Genomic DNA, 18,197 nt, shown 5'->3' on the forward strand with positions numbered 1-18,197 from the left:
CATGAGAAAATCAGAACTTTATTGGAATTAATTAGACTCATCTTGAATTATGCGTGTGTTGGTGACAAGGGCACCATAGTCCTTTCAATGACTGGGGTCTCCATAGAGCTAAAGCCAGCTCTGATAATTCATAAAGAAAAGATACTGGCTCCTCCCTTACTTCCAGCCCGATGAATGTCATTAGTTTTTCTGGGGATCTGAGCTCATTTGGCAGAATTCCAGCCTGCCCTGCTGGATTGCATGGTCTTATCAACCAAAATATCCAAAAGGAGCTGCATGCAGCTCAGATTCCCATCCTGTACTCAGTTCTGCCTATAAAGCGTTCTTTACACAGACAGAGGCGTGTTGGATTACAGGATTGCTGTGTCAGAGGCTTATCCTTGGCTTTGGGGGAAAATACTACGATCATAATGCATACCAGCAGCCATAGGGTCACCTCTTAGCATGAACAGCTGGTTTATTTGCAAAAGTATTGAGTAAAATAACCTCTTAAAAAAGCACTGAGTAAAGTAATCCCTAAAAAGGTTGAGTGGGGAAGAAGTCTGCATTTACTACTATGTCTGGCACAGAGGAGGCCCACAATGAATATTCATTGAATAATTTTATTAATTATTATTTTTTCACATTAAGTAATAGGAAGAGCAAAGGCACTGAGTTTACCTTTCCCTTTCAGAGCATTGCAAAGACAATGAAGAAATTTCCCCTTTTGCCTTCTTCACGCTCCACATTCTTCTATTTAACAAAGTGATTCCCAAAAGAGAAAAAGAAATATTTATGGATAACATTTTGCCTTATCCATTCCATTAGTCTGTGAGATGGAAGTTATCAGAGGTCTGTGGCCTCTGATATCACCTTTTCCTTTAGTCTGAACAAAGCTACCTCTTTATACAGAGATCTCTAGGATTTTATTGTGGTGGTGAATGCGATGATGATAAAGAGAATCTAAATCTAAATGTATAACTTAGTTTTGAGGCCATGCCTGTGTGTGAATTAAATTTTGCATCTTTTTTTCAAGGTGTTCATAGAATAGAGTTGTTTTCCTTCAGGGAATGCATGGGTTGAAGAAATATTATTCCTTTACACTATAACAAAATCACAAATACTTTTTCTCTTCCTTCTCATCAGTTCTTTCTTGAAGATCCCTCATAATACACCCTAACTTCCCTTTCTAACATTACCTCCTGGAAATACCTCACATTAACCCTTTCGTTCAGTCAATCTGAGTCATTTGCCTTTCCCTCATCATTCTTGTGCTTCCTGTTCAGGCTGTCTCTTTTTCTTTGAATGTTTTGTTACCCTTAATTCTCATCTAGGGATTTATTTACCTTTACCTTTATGATTTACTTTATTTGTGGAATAAGGTTCCATCTCATTCCACAAAGGATTTAAGGAGTGTGACCTAACTCAAACACAGCTGCTTCTCTGAAATTGACTTCCCCCTTACCAACTGTGTGAACTTGGGCAAGTTGCTTATCCTCTCTGTGCTTTAGTTTCCTCATCTGTCAAATTATAATAATAACACCTCACCTTATAGGCTTATCTTGAGAATTAAATGGGACAAGTTCTTGAATATGCTTAGAACAATGCCTAGAATTCATTTATTTAGTCATTTGTTCATTCAGTAACATTTACTGTGTGCCAGAAAATGGAATACAAAAATCTCTGCTCTTGGTGCAGCTTACATTCTAGTGGGGGAGACAGATAACGACGAGGTAAATTATATAGTATGTCAAAAAGTGATTACTGCTTTATGGCAAAAAAGAAAAGAATAGGGTAAAGATGATTGAGACTGCTGGTGGGGAGTGTAGTGATGGGGAAGAATGGTGAAGGGGCAGGAAGGGTTGCAATTTTGAATAGGCTGGTCAGGGTAGGCCTTATTGAGAAGATGTGACTTGAACAGACTTAAAGGAAGTAAAGGAATTAGCCATTTGAATATCTGGCAGAGGAGTCTTGTAGGCAGAGAGGATAGCCAGTACAAAGTTCCTAAGGTAGCTGTATGCCTGGTACATTCGAGGAGTAGTTGGAGCCCATTGTAGCTGGAGCAAAGGAGTGAGAGAAAGAGAATAGGAGATGAGGTCAGAGAGGTACTAGGAGCCAGATCACATAGGGCCTTATGGCATTGTTAGGACTTTGGTTTTTACTCTGAATGAAATGGGGAACACATGCAGGCTTTTGAACAGAGAAATGATATGGTTTGATTAACGTATGATGGTTTGATTTAGATTTTTACAGGCTCACTTTGGCTGCCGTGGTGAGACAGACTGTAGAGGTTGTGAGGATTAAAGTGGGAAGCCGGTCGGGGAACTTGCAGTAATCTAGGTGAGCAACGATAGAGATCAGAGGGATGTCAGTGGAGGTGGTGGGAATCGGTGGGATTCTAGGCACACAGTATTTTAAAGGTAGAGCCAACCTGATTTCCTGCCTCATCAAATGAGGAATGAGAGAGAAAGAGAGTAAATAATGACTCTGAAAATAAACCAAAAACTTGAAAAGAATAAAAGTTACCTATGGGATGAGAGAAGAAACAAATTGTAAGGCAGCCAGGGATGGAAGGTAGACTTTTTTGAATCTATCTTATTTTGTAAATTTGACTTTGGAATCATAGAAATATTTTACATAAGTGTAAAACAAATCCAGTCAAAATGACCAATCTGAAAACTGACTTGATGCAGAATATATTTTTAAAAATCTCCCACAAATCAATAGAAAAAGACAATCCAATTACAAAGTGGACAAACAATTTGAATTGATTTTCACAAGAGAAGATATACAACTGGCCAGTAAGTAGGTGAAAAAGGTTCAACATCATTATTCCTAGGGAAATGCAAATTAAAACCACAGTGTAATGTCACATCATCCAGAAAATGGCAAAAATTAGGAGACCAATAACACCAAATGTTAGCAAGGATGGGAACAAATAGAACTCGCATATACTGCTAATAGTAGTGTAAAATATTATGACTACTTTAGAAAAGTATTTGGAAGTTTCTTACAAAATTAAACAAATATATACCCTACAATCTAGCAATTCCATTCCTAGGCATTTGCCCAAGAGAAATGAAAACATGTATGTCCACAGAAAGACCTGCGATGGCTGTTTGTGGCAACTTTATTCATAATAGCCAAAAACTGGAAACAACCCAAATGTCCATCAACAGGAGAATGGATAAACAAATTGTGGTAACTTCATGCAATAGAATACTATCAGTAATAAAAAGAAACTACAGATGTATACAATGTAGATGAAAAGTAAAAAACATTATGCTGAACAAAAGAAACAAAACACAAAAGAATACTGTGTTAGTTGGTCTCCTGAGAAGTAGTTGCCAAGACATAATTAGATGTGCAAGAGATTTATTGGGGGAGCATATTGGTTGCTTTGAAACAAATTATTCCAAAATTTAGCAGTTTAAACTGACTAATACTTATTATCTCAGATAGGTTCTAAGGATCTGAAATCCAGGAGCAAATTAGCTGAGTGGTTTTGGCTTAAGGTTTCTCATAAGGTTGCAGTCAATTTATTGCTTGGGGTTACAATAATCTGAAGGCCTGACTGAGGCTGGATGATTTACTTCCAAGATGGCTCACTCACATGGCTATTGGCAGGAAGCCTCAGCTCCTCCCTATGTAGGCCTCTCCATAGGTCTACTTGAGTATCCACATGATATGGCAGCTGGGTTCTCCTAGGGCAAGTGAACCAAGAAGGAGTAAGGAGGGAGCCACAATGCCTTTTTATGAGATAGTATTGGACATTAGACATCCTCACTTCTATCTTATTCTGTTTATTAGAAACAAGTCACTAAGTCTAGTCTACTCTCAAAAGGAGGGAAATTGGCTCTACTTTTTGAAGGAAGTGTCAATGAATTTTTGGATATATTTTAAACCAGCACAGGGAGGGATCAGGGGAAGGCAGAGAGCACCTTCACACCAAGAAACAGGTCTGGCATCTGTGGAAGGAGAGAGAGAAGGAATGAGGATTGGAAAGGAAGAGTTTTGTCCTACAGTATGGTTCCAAGAAAGGTTTGACCACGCTGATAAAGAGTCTTCAAGTCAAAGGCAGCTGTTGGAGGAATCTTGTGTATCACAGGATTGGGCCTGCCTTTGTAGCCCTGTCATGCTCTGGCATTGTCTGGGGATCAGCCCATGGGAAGTGTGGCTTTGGTGCTAATGTGGGGGTAGTTCCAGAGTGGCAGCAGGTGGGGTCATCAGTCAGTTATGCTCTCTGCAAGCATATTTCAGTGGTGCATTTTTACGGTCACCACAAGTACATACTGCATGAATAAGTTTAGATGAAATTCTAGAATGTGAAAAACTTATATACAGTGATAGAAAGCAAATAATTGGTTGCTTGGGGCTGGGGAGGGGATGGGAATTGATTGCAAAGGGGGAGAAGGGAACTTTTTGGGATGATGAAAATGTTCTATACTTGATTGTAGTGGTGGCTACACACATGTATCCATTTGTTGAACTCATCAAACTCTACACTTAAAATGAGCACATTTTATTGTACATGAATGATATGTATGGTTTACTGAAAAACACAATGAAATACTATTTCGCGCTGACAATACCAAATGTTAGTGAGGATGTGCAGCACCTGAAACTCATATGTTGTTAGTGGGAGGATAAAATTATACAGTCATTTTGGAAAACTGTTTGGCAGTTCCTTATTAACTTAAATACCTATTCTAAGACCTAGCAGTTCCATTCCTGGATATCAACCCAAGAGAAGTGAAAATGTATGTTCACAAAAAGACTTGTTTATGAATGTTCATAGCAGCTTTATTTATAATGATCCAAAACAACCCAAATATCCATCAGTAGGAGAACTGATAAACAAATTGTGGAACATGTATATGATAGACTACTACTGAGCAATAAAAAAGAGTGAACTACTGATGCATGCAACAACATGGATGAATCTCAAAAAGGTTGTGCTGAGCAAAAGAAGAAGAATACAAAAGACTGCATACTGTATGATTCCATTTATATAAAACTGTTGAACAACAAAACTAATCTATAGTGATGGAAATTAGAACATGGTTGCCGTGAAAAACTCTCTGGAGTGATGACAGTGTTTTATATCTTGCTTGGTATATAGGTTTCACAGATGTATAGATTTGTCAAAACTCATCAAATTATACAACTAAGAGCTGTGCATTTCACTGTATTTGAATTTTACCTCAATAAAAAAATAAAAATAAAGCAGCCACTAAAAACTAAAAACAAAATGAAATAAATTAACTGTATGAAAGTGGTAGAAGAATTATTTCAAATGACTTTAAAATATAGTAATTCGTACTTTTTTTCAAAAAATTTTTATAGTAGCAAAATATACATAAAATTTACCATTTTAACCATTTTTAACTCAACAGTTCAGTGATATTAACTACATTAATAATGTTCTACAACCATCACCACCATTCATCTCCATATTTCTTTTCATCTAGTAAAACTGAAACTCTATACTCATTAGACAATAGCTCCCAATTCCCCCCTCTCCCCAGGCCCTTGTAACCCCCATTCTGCTTTCTGTCTCTATGATTTTGACTACTCTAAGTACCTCATAGAAGTGGAATCACTCAGTGTTTATCTTTTTGTGACTGGCTTATTTCACTTAGCATAATGTCCTTAAGATTCGTCTATGTTATAGCATGTGTCTTAACTGTACATTTTTAACGGGATCTACCCTAAGGAGAAAAATCAACTGCAAAGAAATATTAAACTGTTTTCATTAGTCATCTCATTAGTAATAATACTGGTATTTTTTTCTGAAATGATTATGTATAATAGAATAAAGTAAATAAATAAATTATGTTAATGTTATCAGGAACCAAGATGTTGATCATAAGAGAAAGAGATACAAATATAATATCAAGAAAGTTGTGTCGAATCCCTAAAATCCTAAAATTTAATTGGAAAAAGCGAAACAATGACCAATCTAGTAGTAATAAGCATTCCAACCATCCAAACTGTGGTCTTTCATTGCCGTTTACTGCTAAAATGAAGCAAGACTTCTCAGAGAAATGTCTGATTCCAGATCTGGGGCAGGAAATAAACAACCCTAGAACATCTTGTTATAACAGAAAGCAAGGAAGCTATCAAAGACTACTGAGTGGAATCATGTCAAAAGCTCTGGAGCTAATCTGAAGGGACTTCTATAGTCCAAAGATGGGAAAATATGCATTTTAAAATTAACAATAAATGCAGTGGATTGAAGCACATCGAATGTGTTAAGAATCCTTGAGTTCATAGTGATACTAAAAACAAAAATCTCATTAGTCATCTTTGCAGTATGCTAGAGGACTTTATTATTTTGGGAACTGTATTATATAGAGAACCTCAACTCAATATTTTGAAAACTAGTAAATCAAAGGAAAGAATTAAGCATTTATCCTGCCTTTCTTTAGGTAATCAAATATTTGATGAAGAGAAAGTTCTTATTTATAGAAGAATTCCAGCTGATAAATGAAGAGAGTATGTTAAAATTAGAATATCACTGTTTTGCAGCGCCTGGTGAAATAATGCAGCTAGGTAATGATTACCAGTAACTGCTAAACTATCAGGTAAAAGGGGGGTAACATTTGAACCTATTAATCAGTTGTAACAAAACAGAAATACATTTAACCAGGTGTTATGTCTCCTGATGCGATTCAGTAGGAAGTTTATGATACCCCTTATGAAGCACTCCTGCCAAAAAAGAAAAAAGGAACATAAATCTGATCAAGTGTATCTAATTGCCCATTTATGGGAAATAAAAGGGAAAAAGAAATACATTAAATGACACCACAGGGATGCAATCAGAAAAATCTGCAATGTTGCAAATTTTACAGAACAAATGACCTGGTTTCATAAACAAATAAATAAATTGTAGGAAATTAAAAAGAGGCAGAACTTACAGATTAAAAGAGACCTAAGGTAAGTAGGTAAGTATCATCCATATGCAACATGAAAGCCTTGTTTGGAATTGTAAAAAATAAAAAAAAGATGAGACAACTGTAGAAATTTGAACCCTACATATTTGATTACATTAAGAAATTACTGTTAATTTTCTTTGGGTGTGTTGATATTGTTATATTTAAAAGATTCTCTGTGTTTTAGACGCACATACAAATATTTATGAATGAAATTTTATGATGTCTGGGATTTGCTTAGAAATAATCAGTTGGGGGGAAGTAGGTGGGGATACAGATGAAATAAGGTTGGGGATTTGCTGATAATTGTTGAAGTTGGATAAGTACATAGGTTATCTTTTCTTTTTCTGTTACAAAAATGAAAAGAATATCTCCAAGCTTTTTGTTATAAACAACAAGAAGGATGAAGTTGCCACCAACTAAGATGGGGAAGTTCTGCAAGTGGAGCAGGTTTGGTAGAAAAGATGAATTCAATTTTAAGCATGTTGAGTTTAAGATGTCAGTTGGACATCCAAACGGAGGTATTGAATAGGCAGTTTGATATATAAGTTTGGGATTTGGGAGAGAGGTCTGGACTGGACATAGAAAGTTGGGAGTCATTGGCATATTGATGATGGTTGTAGCAATGAGACAGGATGGGATCAAGAAAGAAGAGAGAGTAAATAGAACTTAGAACATAGTAAATGCTCAATAAGTATTCATTATAACCAAATGACTAAAATTCTCTTTCGATTTCTTTCTCCTCTGAAATCCTACAGCTCTTTTGCTGTATTTTTTAATTCTAGTTGTTTGTATACATGTCTTATCTCCTCTATAAGTTCTAAGTTCCCTGAGGGTAGGAACTAGATCTTAATCATCTTTATACATTGCTCTCTCTCCACCATCATGGAGCCAGAATGGTACCTTGTACAGAAGTGAATTAAAATTAACAAATGAACTTGAGTTTGTGAGGAAATTTTGCCAGGGCTATGAATTTTCTGGCTTCAGATTCATGAGACTCCCTATGTTGATGGGCTTGTATTTGAGCAGGGCCAAGACATGTTCTTATGTGGAGTTGTTCTTGCCAACTAGTTGGCACACTAGCACTGTACAGCCTAGATCAGCCTTTGGGATCCAAACCTATCTAAGACACTACAGAGGGGAAATGGGTGAGGTGACTCAGAGTAGAATGAAGGGGGATATGAAATAATGACATGGGGAGTAGGACCCAAAACTAGGCACTATGTGCACGTGACTTTACGTACACACACTTATCTCAGAAGATGAGTAAACATTTCACGGCTTAGCCGCTCATGCATGAGTAGGAATCAGCTTCGTGTCCTTGTCCACTGAAGTGTTTTGTTTGCTTAGATTTCTCAGCCCCAGAACATAAAAACTGCCTTCTTCCCATTGAGACTTAAGAGTTTAGGAGTAGCTGGTTTTTTGTTTTTGTTTTAACCTGCAATATGAACTTTTTTCACCTTCTACCATCCTGGCTCTGATTCCTGGCAGTTTCCAAAGGCTCTAAGAATATTACTTTTCTTGCTCTCATCCTACTCCTACGTTGGGTGAGGGTAAACTTTTCTTGTAGTTTTGCTTATTACCAAATCCCACTCAGCTCCAAACTTGGATAATTTGGTACCACTCTCTTTTTGTTTTCTTTTTTTTTTTCACATAACAACAGTATAGTTATCAGGATCAGGAAAATAACATAGATTCAATACTACTATACAATCTACAATATCACCTGTTCTCTCATTAGAGTTCTTTATGGCAGAAAGAAAACCAAGTTCTTGTCCAGGATTCAGTTCTGGATTACCTGTTGCATTTGATGGTCTTGTCTCCTTGGTCTCCTCAAATCTGAAACAGTTCCTTAGGCTTTCTTTGTCATTTGTGTGTGTGTGTGTGTGTGTGTGAGGAAGATTGGCCCTGAGCTAACATCTGTTGCCAATCTTGCACTTTTTTTGTGGGATGTCACCATAGCGTGGCTTGATGAGTGGTGCTAGGTCTGCGCCCAGGATCTGGGCCGCAAATCCAGGCTGCCAAACCTGGGTGCGCCAACTTAACCACTACACCACCTGGCCAGCCCTTTTCTTTGTCCTTCTTGATCTTGGCATTTCTCTCTCTCTCTCTTCTCTCTCTCTTTGAAGAATATAAGCTCCTTATTTGTAGAGCATCCATCATTTTGGGCTTATCTGATGTTTCCTTATGATCAGATTCAGGTTATGAATTTTTGGCGGGAATACAATTAAAGCAATGTTTCCTTCTCAGTGTGTCATATCCAGCAACACGTGATGACATTTTGTCCCATTACTGGTGATGTTAACTGGGATCACTTGGTTAAGTTACCAAATTTTTTCACTGCAAATTTACTACTTTCTATTTGTAATAATTCAATACATTTTAGGGAGATAGTTTTAGATCATGTAAATACCCTCTGTTTCACCACAGTGCTAGTTTTAGCATCAATAATGTTTGTTTATTTTAAATCATCTTTACTGTAAAATAATACAGAATAAAAGAGTAAGTAAGATATAAATGTACAAATGTATGAATTATAAATAGTACACTTGTGTAATGCCCCTGGTAATAAAAATAGGACATTTCCAACCACCTCAATTGGCTCCTAAAGAATCACAACCCCTCTATCCTCTCTAAAATTAACTGCTAGTCCTGACTTTTATTGCAATCATGTCATTTCTTTACTTTTTAGTGATCTAGGTATGATCTTTAAATATTAAAATTTAGTTTTGTCTCATTAAAAAACATTATTATAGTAAAATACATATAACATAAACTTTAACATTTTAAACATTTTTAGGTGTACAGTTTGGTGACATTAAGAACATTCATGTTGTTGTGCAATTATCACCACCATCCATCTCTAGAACTTTTTCATCTTCCCAAACTCAAACTCTGTACTTATTAAACAATAACTCCCTATTCCTCCCTCCCCTCAGCCTCCTAGTAGTTGCCAGGAACTGGAGGGAGAGGCGCATGGGAAGTAAGTGTTGAGTAGGCACAGAGTTTCATTTTTGGAAGATGAAAAAGTTCTGGAGATGGATGGTGGTGATGGTTGCACAACAATGTGAATGTTCTTAACGGCACTGAACTGTACACTTAAAAATAGTTAAAATGGTAAATTTCATATTATGTATATTTTACCACAATAAAAAAAATGAACAGGAGCAATGTGGCAAATGTTAATAATGTGAATCTAGGTGAAAGGGTTTATGAGAGATCAATATACTATTTTTTTATTTTACTATTTTTGCAACTTTTCTGTTGCTCTTAAATGTCTTTCAAAATGAAAAGTTACTTGATATTAACAGGAGGAAGTTCTGTAGAGATAAGATGCAGTCCATTTGGGATTGCTTCCACTGCAGGGGTTATAAGTACCTATAAGTGTATCAGCCTAGTGTTAGGAAGTTAATAGAGTATCATAGATAATTACTGACTACCTTAAGCAATTTGTTTTCACATTTTAATTATGTCATCACCTCTTTGTTGACTTAACTTCTTCATAAGGATGTAGAGTTGGTAACTTTTCAGGTCCTCCTCTGTTTTCTTCATATTATTTTAATTATTGTCAATTCCTAGAACATTAGGGACACCCATATTCAGTATTCAAATAAAAATATATTTTAAAACAAAAAAAGTTTTGTATCAACTGTTTTGCCATTTCTTTGTCACTGGTCCTTTTCAATCATGGATATATAAAATTTTTGCAGTTAGACAGACTGGGTTCAAATTCTGACTCTCTCTCTTGCTTGCTCTGAGACATTGTGTAAATTATCTCATCTCTCTAAGCCTTAGTGTCCTCATTTATAACCTTCAAAGAGTCATGAGACTTTTAGGTGAGATAATGAATGTAAAACAGAGCACAATACCTACCACATAGTAAAAATATAATACATGTTATTAATTAATTATATCATTGGTATATGGCTGGACGTGATTGTATAGGCCCAAGTACAACAGAAGGCAGTATAGGGGTCAGAAGCAGTTATGTGTTAAATATAAGTCAGCATGTAATACTTTAATATTCCAGCCTACGAGGATATATAATAGTTTATCATTATATTCAGTACTTTTCATATCCTCAGGTAAGTTCTCCCAAACTGTGAGTTTCCAGAGGAAAACTATGAAGCAAATTTAAAGCTTGGTAAATAGTGTCTGTGAGGTAGGATTAAACTGTGTGGGGTCCTTTTGCTTAGAGAAGTCTGTGAGGAGACCTCAGAAAAAGACTAATGAAGTATACAAAACTTATATTTATTATTGAATTGCTTGAAATATGCTATGGAATTATTGGACCAGAGGAGATGATCCCAGCCTTATGAGAATTTATCCAGGTTTTAAAATTACCAATTAAAGACAATATGAGAGGAAATAGCTTTAAGCTCTAGAATAAATGATTTAGGTTGGACGATTAGAAGAAAAGTTCCTGACAATGAAGTTTGTTAAACTTTAAACCTCTGATGGAATTTTCTTGTCTAGGAGGACTTTAGAGGTAGATTAGATTTCTCTCTGAGGTGGCTTAGGTAAAGATGCACCTGTAGATAGGTAGATGTACTGATGGTCCTTTGCAATCTAAGAGTCAATAAAGGCCTTTGGCTCACTTAACGGCAATCAGTCACAGCCTCAGTGGGTAACTATCCTGCCTGCATTTTCTGATCTTTCTGGGTAATTTAATGATTGATTTAATTGTCATACTGCCTAACAAGGGATTCACAATTTTTCTTCACAGTTTTTTAAGGTTCTTGTTTTATTTAGTAACGGAAATGGCTCTGGTTCACTTTTTTCCTTAGCTATTTATTTTTAGTCATGTTTGTTGAGGTTTATAGCTCTTTGTCAAACAATCAAGAAGGCCTATTTATTTATGTCTTGCTTGGGGAGGAGAAATGCAATAGCAGGACAGAGAAGAGTGAAAATATAGTAACTTTTGGAGGATTTTTATGGGAATCAAAGTCAAGATTTGCTCACAAGAAGACCTGGTTGTTTATGTCTTCTCAAATTGAGTAGATGAATTCACTTTACTAGCGCAGTTAATATTGACCTGATCTAGTCCTTTTAAGATTAAATTTATTTGGTCACTGGTCTTCGGCAACATTAGAAGTGGAGGAAGAGAGGAGTCAATTATAAATGATTTCAAGATTAAGAAGTGGGATGTGTCTCCGTGTGCTCCATTCCATTTTTGCTCCACTAATAAACCATTCTTGGGGGGCCGGCCCGGTGGCGCAGTGGTTAAGTGCGCATGTTCTGCTTTGGCAGCCTGGGGTCCCCTGGTTCGGATCCCAGGTGTGGACATGGCACGGTTCATCAAGCCATGCTGTGGTAGGCGTCCCACATATAAAGTAGAGGAAGATGGGCACGGATGTTAGCTCAGGGCTAGTCTTCCTCAGCAAAAAGAGGAGGATTGGCAAATGTTAGCTCAGGGCTGATCTTCCTCAAAAAAAAAAAAAAAAACAAACAAACCCATTCTGGGGAGCCTAATTATATTCTAGTTATAGCAACAATAGATTCTAGATTTTTCAGGGCAGTTTCATTTCAAGGAGTCTGTCCTTTTTGCCCATAAGTAACATATCCTCAGATGACATGCTTTGATTTTTGGTTTGGAAAATACGATCACTGTAATTTATAACAGCAGGGAGAAAATTGGTTGGTAGGATGCTCTACTTCAGCTTAGCCTATATCAGGTGCTGCACTGGGCATTTATAAGATTGGAGAATCATTGTTGGCGTTTGCCGAAGTCATCCTGAGCCTGGGGTTGAGAGAAAAAACTACCTTCTACTGAATGCCTACTATGTATATGCATGGCAGTGTGCTAGGTGCTTTGCCTATTGACAGCTGCTCTGGCTAGAATTCCATCCCAGATCCAAACACCACTTAAATTAAAAAAAATACATATTCCTCACGAGGCCTAGTTCATTAATACAAGTCACAGGTGCCACACCCTCTATAAGACCCTGGCACCATAATTAGGATAATAGACTCTCACGGCTTGGAGGGATCTTTGAGGTCATCTAGTTAAAGGGCGGCAGCTGTTCTCCTCAACAGGGAGTCTGAGAATCACTATGTCAATTCTCTTAAAGGGAGGTGCAAAAAAATGTCTGGGGCTATCGTCTCTGTAGGCTGCAATCCCATAAAAGATAGGGCAATGATAAGCCAACGTGAAGCTTGACTTACGTTCCAGACTGGAAAGGGCAATGGGAAAAAATATGACTTACTAGGGCCCTCGGACAATATAAAGGAGAAAAAAAAAACAAACCTAACAGAGACGTAATGTGAGGCCCTTGAATTCAGGTAGAGGCCCACAAAAGGGATCCTGATCGACACAAGTAAACCCCAAAGAGTTTGTCTCTTCATTTTCACCAGCTCTTAAGTAGTACTAGCCATCCTGGATCCTCTTCTTTGCCCTTTTATTGGAAAGCTGGGAAACCCTCTCCTTTTCCATGGAAGAGGGTGGGAGAGGGGGCCTTAAGGTGCATGAACGATGGAAAACAGGTTTTTTCTCTTATGTCTGAGGACTGGTGCAAACAATCGCCCTGGAGATAAGAGAATATATTTTACGCCCTCTCAAGGTCCCTTCAGTTCAAGGATACTGTCATTCTCTGGCAGTACTAGGGGGAGGGCCTGCAACGTCCATGCTGCCATGGAAACACGCCGCCGTGTTCCTTTTTCTTACGTAGGGCGGGGCACTCCGCCTCAGCCACCAATCATCCACGAGATTTCTTGAGTGGCGGGCAGCAGCAGCGAATGGGCGAACTGATACTGCGTGACGCCACGGGAAAAGGGGGAGTTCGCGGCCGGTGGCGGCGGTGGCGACAGCGGCGACCTGGGGATCGAGCTGGAGGGACCTGGGGAGCGTGCAGAGACCTCTAGCTCGAGCGCGAAGGACCTCCCGCCGGGATGCCTGGTACTGTTTGGAGGAAAGTGGGGGCGCAGTTAGCTCTCAAGGCTTGGGATTCGGGTCTGAAGGGATGGCTTACCGGAGGGGGCGGGGCGGCAAGCATGGCGGCGGTGACGGGGAAAGGGTTGGAGGGCCCTGAGGAGGGGGTGGGGAACCAGTAGCTTGGAAGGCTAGGTGGTCGTGAGGAAACGTGAAGGGCTCTGGGGGTTCAGGCGAACAGAGATTACAAAGCAGCCTTTTGGGGGGTGGTAGAGTCGCCAGAAAGATACAGAGAGCGTTGTGGGGGATGGAAAAAGGGGCGGGGAGAGAAGAGGTTAGCAAGGAGAGGAAAGGGTGTCTCCGGGAAGGTGATGGAAAAGAAGCGTGAGAGAGGGATAGACAGGTTGATTGTAAATACCAAGGAAATCAGGTATTGGGAGGTATGATAGGAAAGCGGATGCAGCAATTATAAATATAATGTTTTAATTGGAAGAGTCCTAGACTGGTCCCCTTTTCCACCTCTTGTACTTCCGCCCCATTATTTAAGCTCAGACTGCATGAGGAAGGCTAGTGAGTTACACAGAACTGATCTTTTGTTGATCCATTCCAGGGGAGCAGATGGACCCTACTGGAAGTCAGTTGGATTCAGATTTCTCTCAGCAAGACACTCCTTGCCTGATAATTGAAGATTCTCAGCCTGAAAGCCAGGTTCTAGAAGATGATTCTGGTTCTCACTTCAGTATGCTGTCTCGACACCTTCCTAATCTACAGACACACAAAGAGAACCCTGTGTTGGTGAGTGTTATCTTGTTTGGAAATGATTGAGCAGATGTTTTTTTCCTAGTCTGGACCACCGAGCAAATGTAAGTACTTAGGAGATCACTATGTTGGATAAATTTGGTTGGAAAAATGAAAGCAGCATGTTCACAAAGAAGTCTCATTTTGGACTATTTCGTATATAGTGGGGCTATTATATATGTATATTTTCTAGGATGTTGTGTCCAATCCTGAACAAACAGCTGGAGAAGAACAAGGAGACAGCAATAGTGGGTTCAATGAACATCTGAAAGAAAACAAAGCTGCAGGTGAGGTGTTTAAAGTTATTAGTCCCTTTTGCAAGGGTGCTGTTGTTGGAGCTGGGTAGATTTAAACATTACATGGGTGTGGTGAACGTATGAAAGGAAGTCTCGCACAGTATCTGGTGCATAGTAGGCACTCAGGTTGGTTTTCTAATGTAGCTGATTAGATTGGTATTGTCCACATTCCTGAGTTTGTATTAAAGTTTGGTGGTAAAGGCTTTTTGTGTTAATATCCAATTATTTTTTTCAGACCCTATGGATTCTTCTCATTTGGACGCATGTGGTTCTGTCAGTCAGGTCATTGAACAGTTACCTCAGCCAAACAGGACAAGCAGGTATACTAGTGTTTGAAGGAATTTATTTAAATTAATTAATGGAGCAATTCTTTTATCTGTACCTGTTGCCTCATCTCAAGGATAAAGGGATTAATCTTATTGTGAATTAGGGAGTGGGATTTGAGAATTGTATTAGCTAGTATTTTCTTATTACTTATAGCTGGAATCTCTTTTGTGAAGGTAACATTTTTTACACTTACATTGTTTAAATTGTAATCTGTCTTGTGCATGTGAAAACAAAATAAGCATTCCTTATTCTTAGTATAGATATGACTTATTGGTAGGAAAAAAAATCATCAAAAAAACATTTAGGTATATTATCAAAACTATTAGACATGCTTTTCACCAACCAGCCCAGTTTTAGACCCAGAATGTTTAGTTCCTACTCTAAACAGTATTCAGTTTTTGCTTTGTCTTATGTATCTTTACATTGTCCATAGTGAGTTTATCCTCTTTGTTAGGCACTAATTTGGTTGTTTGTACTCCCATTTAATTTCGTCCTTAAAGCAGCTGTGCAATAAAGACATTGTGTTACTTCCATTACATAGAGGGGAAACTGCTAGGCAAAGAAGTTAAATGACTTACTCTAGAATGCATTGTTAGTAAGTGGCAGAGCTGGGCTTTGAGTTCTTCTGGCTCAAGTCCTCTTTCTTTTTTACTATCCAATGCTTCTCAGTCTTGTGCCCAAATTCTCCTAAGATCAAAGGAGAATGTAGACCATTTCAGGAGTCTTGGAGTGGCAGAGTAAAAAAGGGAGGTAGTCAGAGAGGAGAATTTGAGGTAGTGAAAGACTGTGGTTTTATGTCCAAAAAAGTTTTTGCATTCTATTTAATACTCTGTGTTTGCACATGAATTTTTTATCCCAAATCATCAATTGGATGCTTTAGAACAATCTGCAAATTGGTGGGCTTATTTTGGCTTGCTGATTGGTTTTATTTGGCCCACACAAGGTTATAAGATATATTTGAACTAATTGATAGGATTTAAAAATGGGGAAATTTCACATAAAACTTGGATTTCTGGTCTGGCGTTACTAGTCCAGAAGAAATGCAGCTGTTGCATTATTGGCAACAGTTGGTTGGAGCTGTGAGTAGCAGCCAGCTTAGATGGGGCATGAGTGCTGTGGTCTCTCATAGCCCCTACAACTTAGTGTTGTACTTGGACACTGAGACCAGGTGTTCTTTTGTCATTTATTATAGTGCTTGTGCTTTTCTTCTTAAACCTAGCTGCTTCACTCATTTATGTTACCTTGCTTTGCTTTCTGTAGGCATTTAAGTTTATGTTAACCTCTTTAGGAACATGTGCCAGGCTTATCTACTATATTTTTGTGGCTCAGCACACTGGTTTGAACCAGTGGGGACAGGAAGTGTACATTACTCTCATTGTAAATGAAGCAGTGCTGGTTGAGAAGTCCCATGTTACTTCTTTTCCCTTTTGGCGTCAATGTGTTGCTGTTTCTCCAAAAAAACACTTGAATGCTTACATTCAGTAAATGTGCAGGCATTGTGGCAGGTGTTGTGAAGGGACTTTGCCATCATGGAGCTTATAATTTAATAGGGAAGACAGATAGACATTAAATCATTACACAAATAGCTATTCATTTATAATTGTGATCATTGCAAAGAGGGAAAAAATAGAATATATAGCCTAATCTTGGGGCTAGGAGAAAGCCTTTTTGAGGAATGTGATCTAAACTATAAATATGAATTTGTTAGGCATGGTTGAAGGGCTGGAGAGAATTGTGGCATGTGAGAGGAGGAGCTTTCCAGACAGAGGGAACTGCATGTGCAAAGGTTATAAAGCTGGAAAGAATTTGAGGTTGATTCCAAAAGAATGAAAGCTCTTCAAAACACATGTATATTGATCTCTTTATATTGCGTTTAGTCATTAATGCAGATATTTTGAAAACTGCTTGTGAACTTTTCTACGTCATAAAATTCCAAAAAATCTTCCTTTCTTATGTAGTATCCTATTGATGTAAGCCAATGGGTCTAAACATGGAGCATCTTAAAAAATATAATACTGAAAAAATAATGGATATTTTTGTATCTCCCTTAAACATTTTTTTTTTTAAATTGAGATGCTTGTAGATTCACATGCAGTTGTAATAAATAATGCAGAGAGGTCCATTGTACACTTGGTCCAGTTTCTCCCAGTGGTGACATTTTGTAAAACTGTAGTATAACGTCACAACCAAGATACTGACATTGATAAAATCCACTGAACTTATTCAGATTTTCCCAGTTTTACTTGTACTCGTGTGTGTTAATTTTTATATAGTTTAATCACCTGTGTAGGTTTGTGTATCCTCCACTATGGTCCAGATACTGAGCAGGCCCAATACCACAAGAATCCCTAGTGTTGCCTGCCCTTTTTTTTTTTTAAGATTTTATTTTTTTCCTTTTTCTCTCCAGAGACCCCTGGTACATCGTTGTATATTTTAGTTGTGGGTCCTTCTAGTGTGGCATGTGGGACGCCGCCTCAGCATGGCTTGATGAGCGGTGCCATGTCCGCACCCAGGATTCGAACCATCAAGACACTGGGCCACCTGCAGCAGAGTGTGCGAACTTAACCACTCGGCCACGGGGCTGGCTCCTGGTGTTGCCCTTTTATCACCACGCTTACCTCCCCCTCCCGCACCTGAACTCCTGGCAGCCACAAATTAAAATTGTCCTCCATCTGTAAAATTTTGTCATTTCAAAATGTTATATAAATGGGATCATACAGTGTGTAACCTTTTGGGATTAGCTGTTTTCCGTCAGCATGACTCCCAGGAGATCTGTCCAAGTTGTTGCGTGTATCAATAGTTCATTCCTTTTTGTTGCTGAGTAAGTAGTTCCATGGTATGGATATGCCACGGGTTTTTGTTTTTGTTTTTGTTTTTTTTTGAGGAAGATTAGCCCTGAGCTAACTGCTGCCAATCCTCCTCTTTTTGCTGAGGAAGACTGGCCCTGAGCTAACATCTGTGCTCATCTTCCTCTGCTTTATATGTAGGACGCCT

The 18,197-nt window shown here is 38.3% G+C and overlaps 1 protein-coding gene across 5 annotated transcripts in view; it reads left to right on the forward strand.

Moving 5' to 3' along the window:
• The window catches only part of TP53BP1 (tumor protein p53 binding protein 1), a 91,595-nt gene that overhangs the window by 3,934 nt on the left and 69,464 nt on the right, over positions 1-18,197 (forward strand). For all 5 annotated transcript variants that reach the window (XM_008528509.2, XM_008528513.2, XM_070582150.1 and 2 more), the window contains exons 2-5: positions 13,583-13,809; positions 14,393-14,577; positions 14,774-14,867; positions 15,112-15,196. In XM_008528509.2, coding sequence (XP_008526731.1) covers positions 13,803-13,809; positions 14,393-14,577; positions 14,774-14,867; positions 15,112-15,196 — 371 coding nt within the window. In that variant the 5' untranslated portion in view covers positions 13,583-13,802. The remainder of the gene's footprint in view (positions 1-13,582; positions 13,810-14,392; positions 14,578-14,773; positions 14,868-15,111; positions 15,197-18,197) is intronic.

Source organism: Equus przewalskii, chromosome 1 (genome assembly GCF_037783145.1).
Source record: "Equus przewalskii isolate Varuska chromosome 1, EquPr2, whole genome shotgun sequence".
NCBI lineage: Eukaryota > Metazoa > Chordata > Mammalia > Perissodactyla > Equidae > Equus > Equus przewalskii.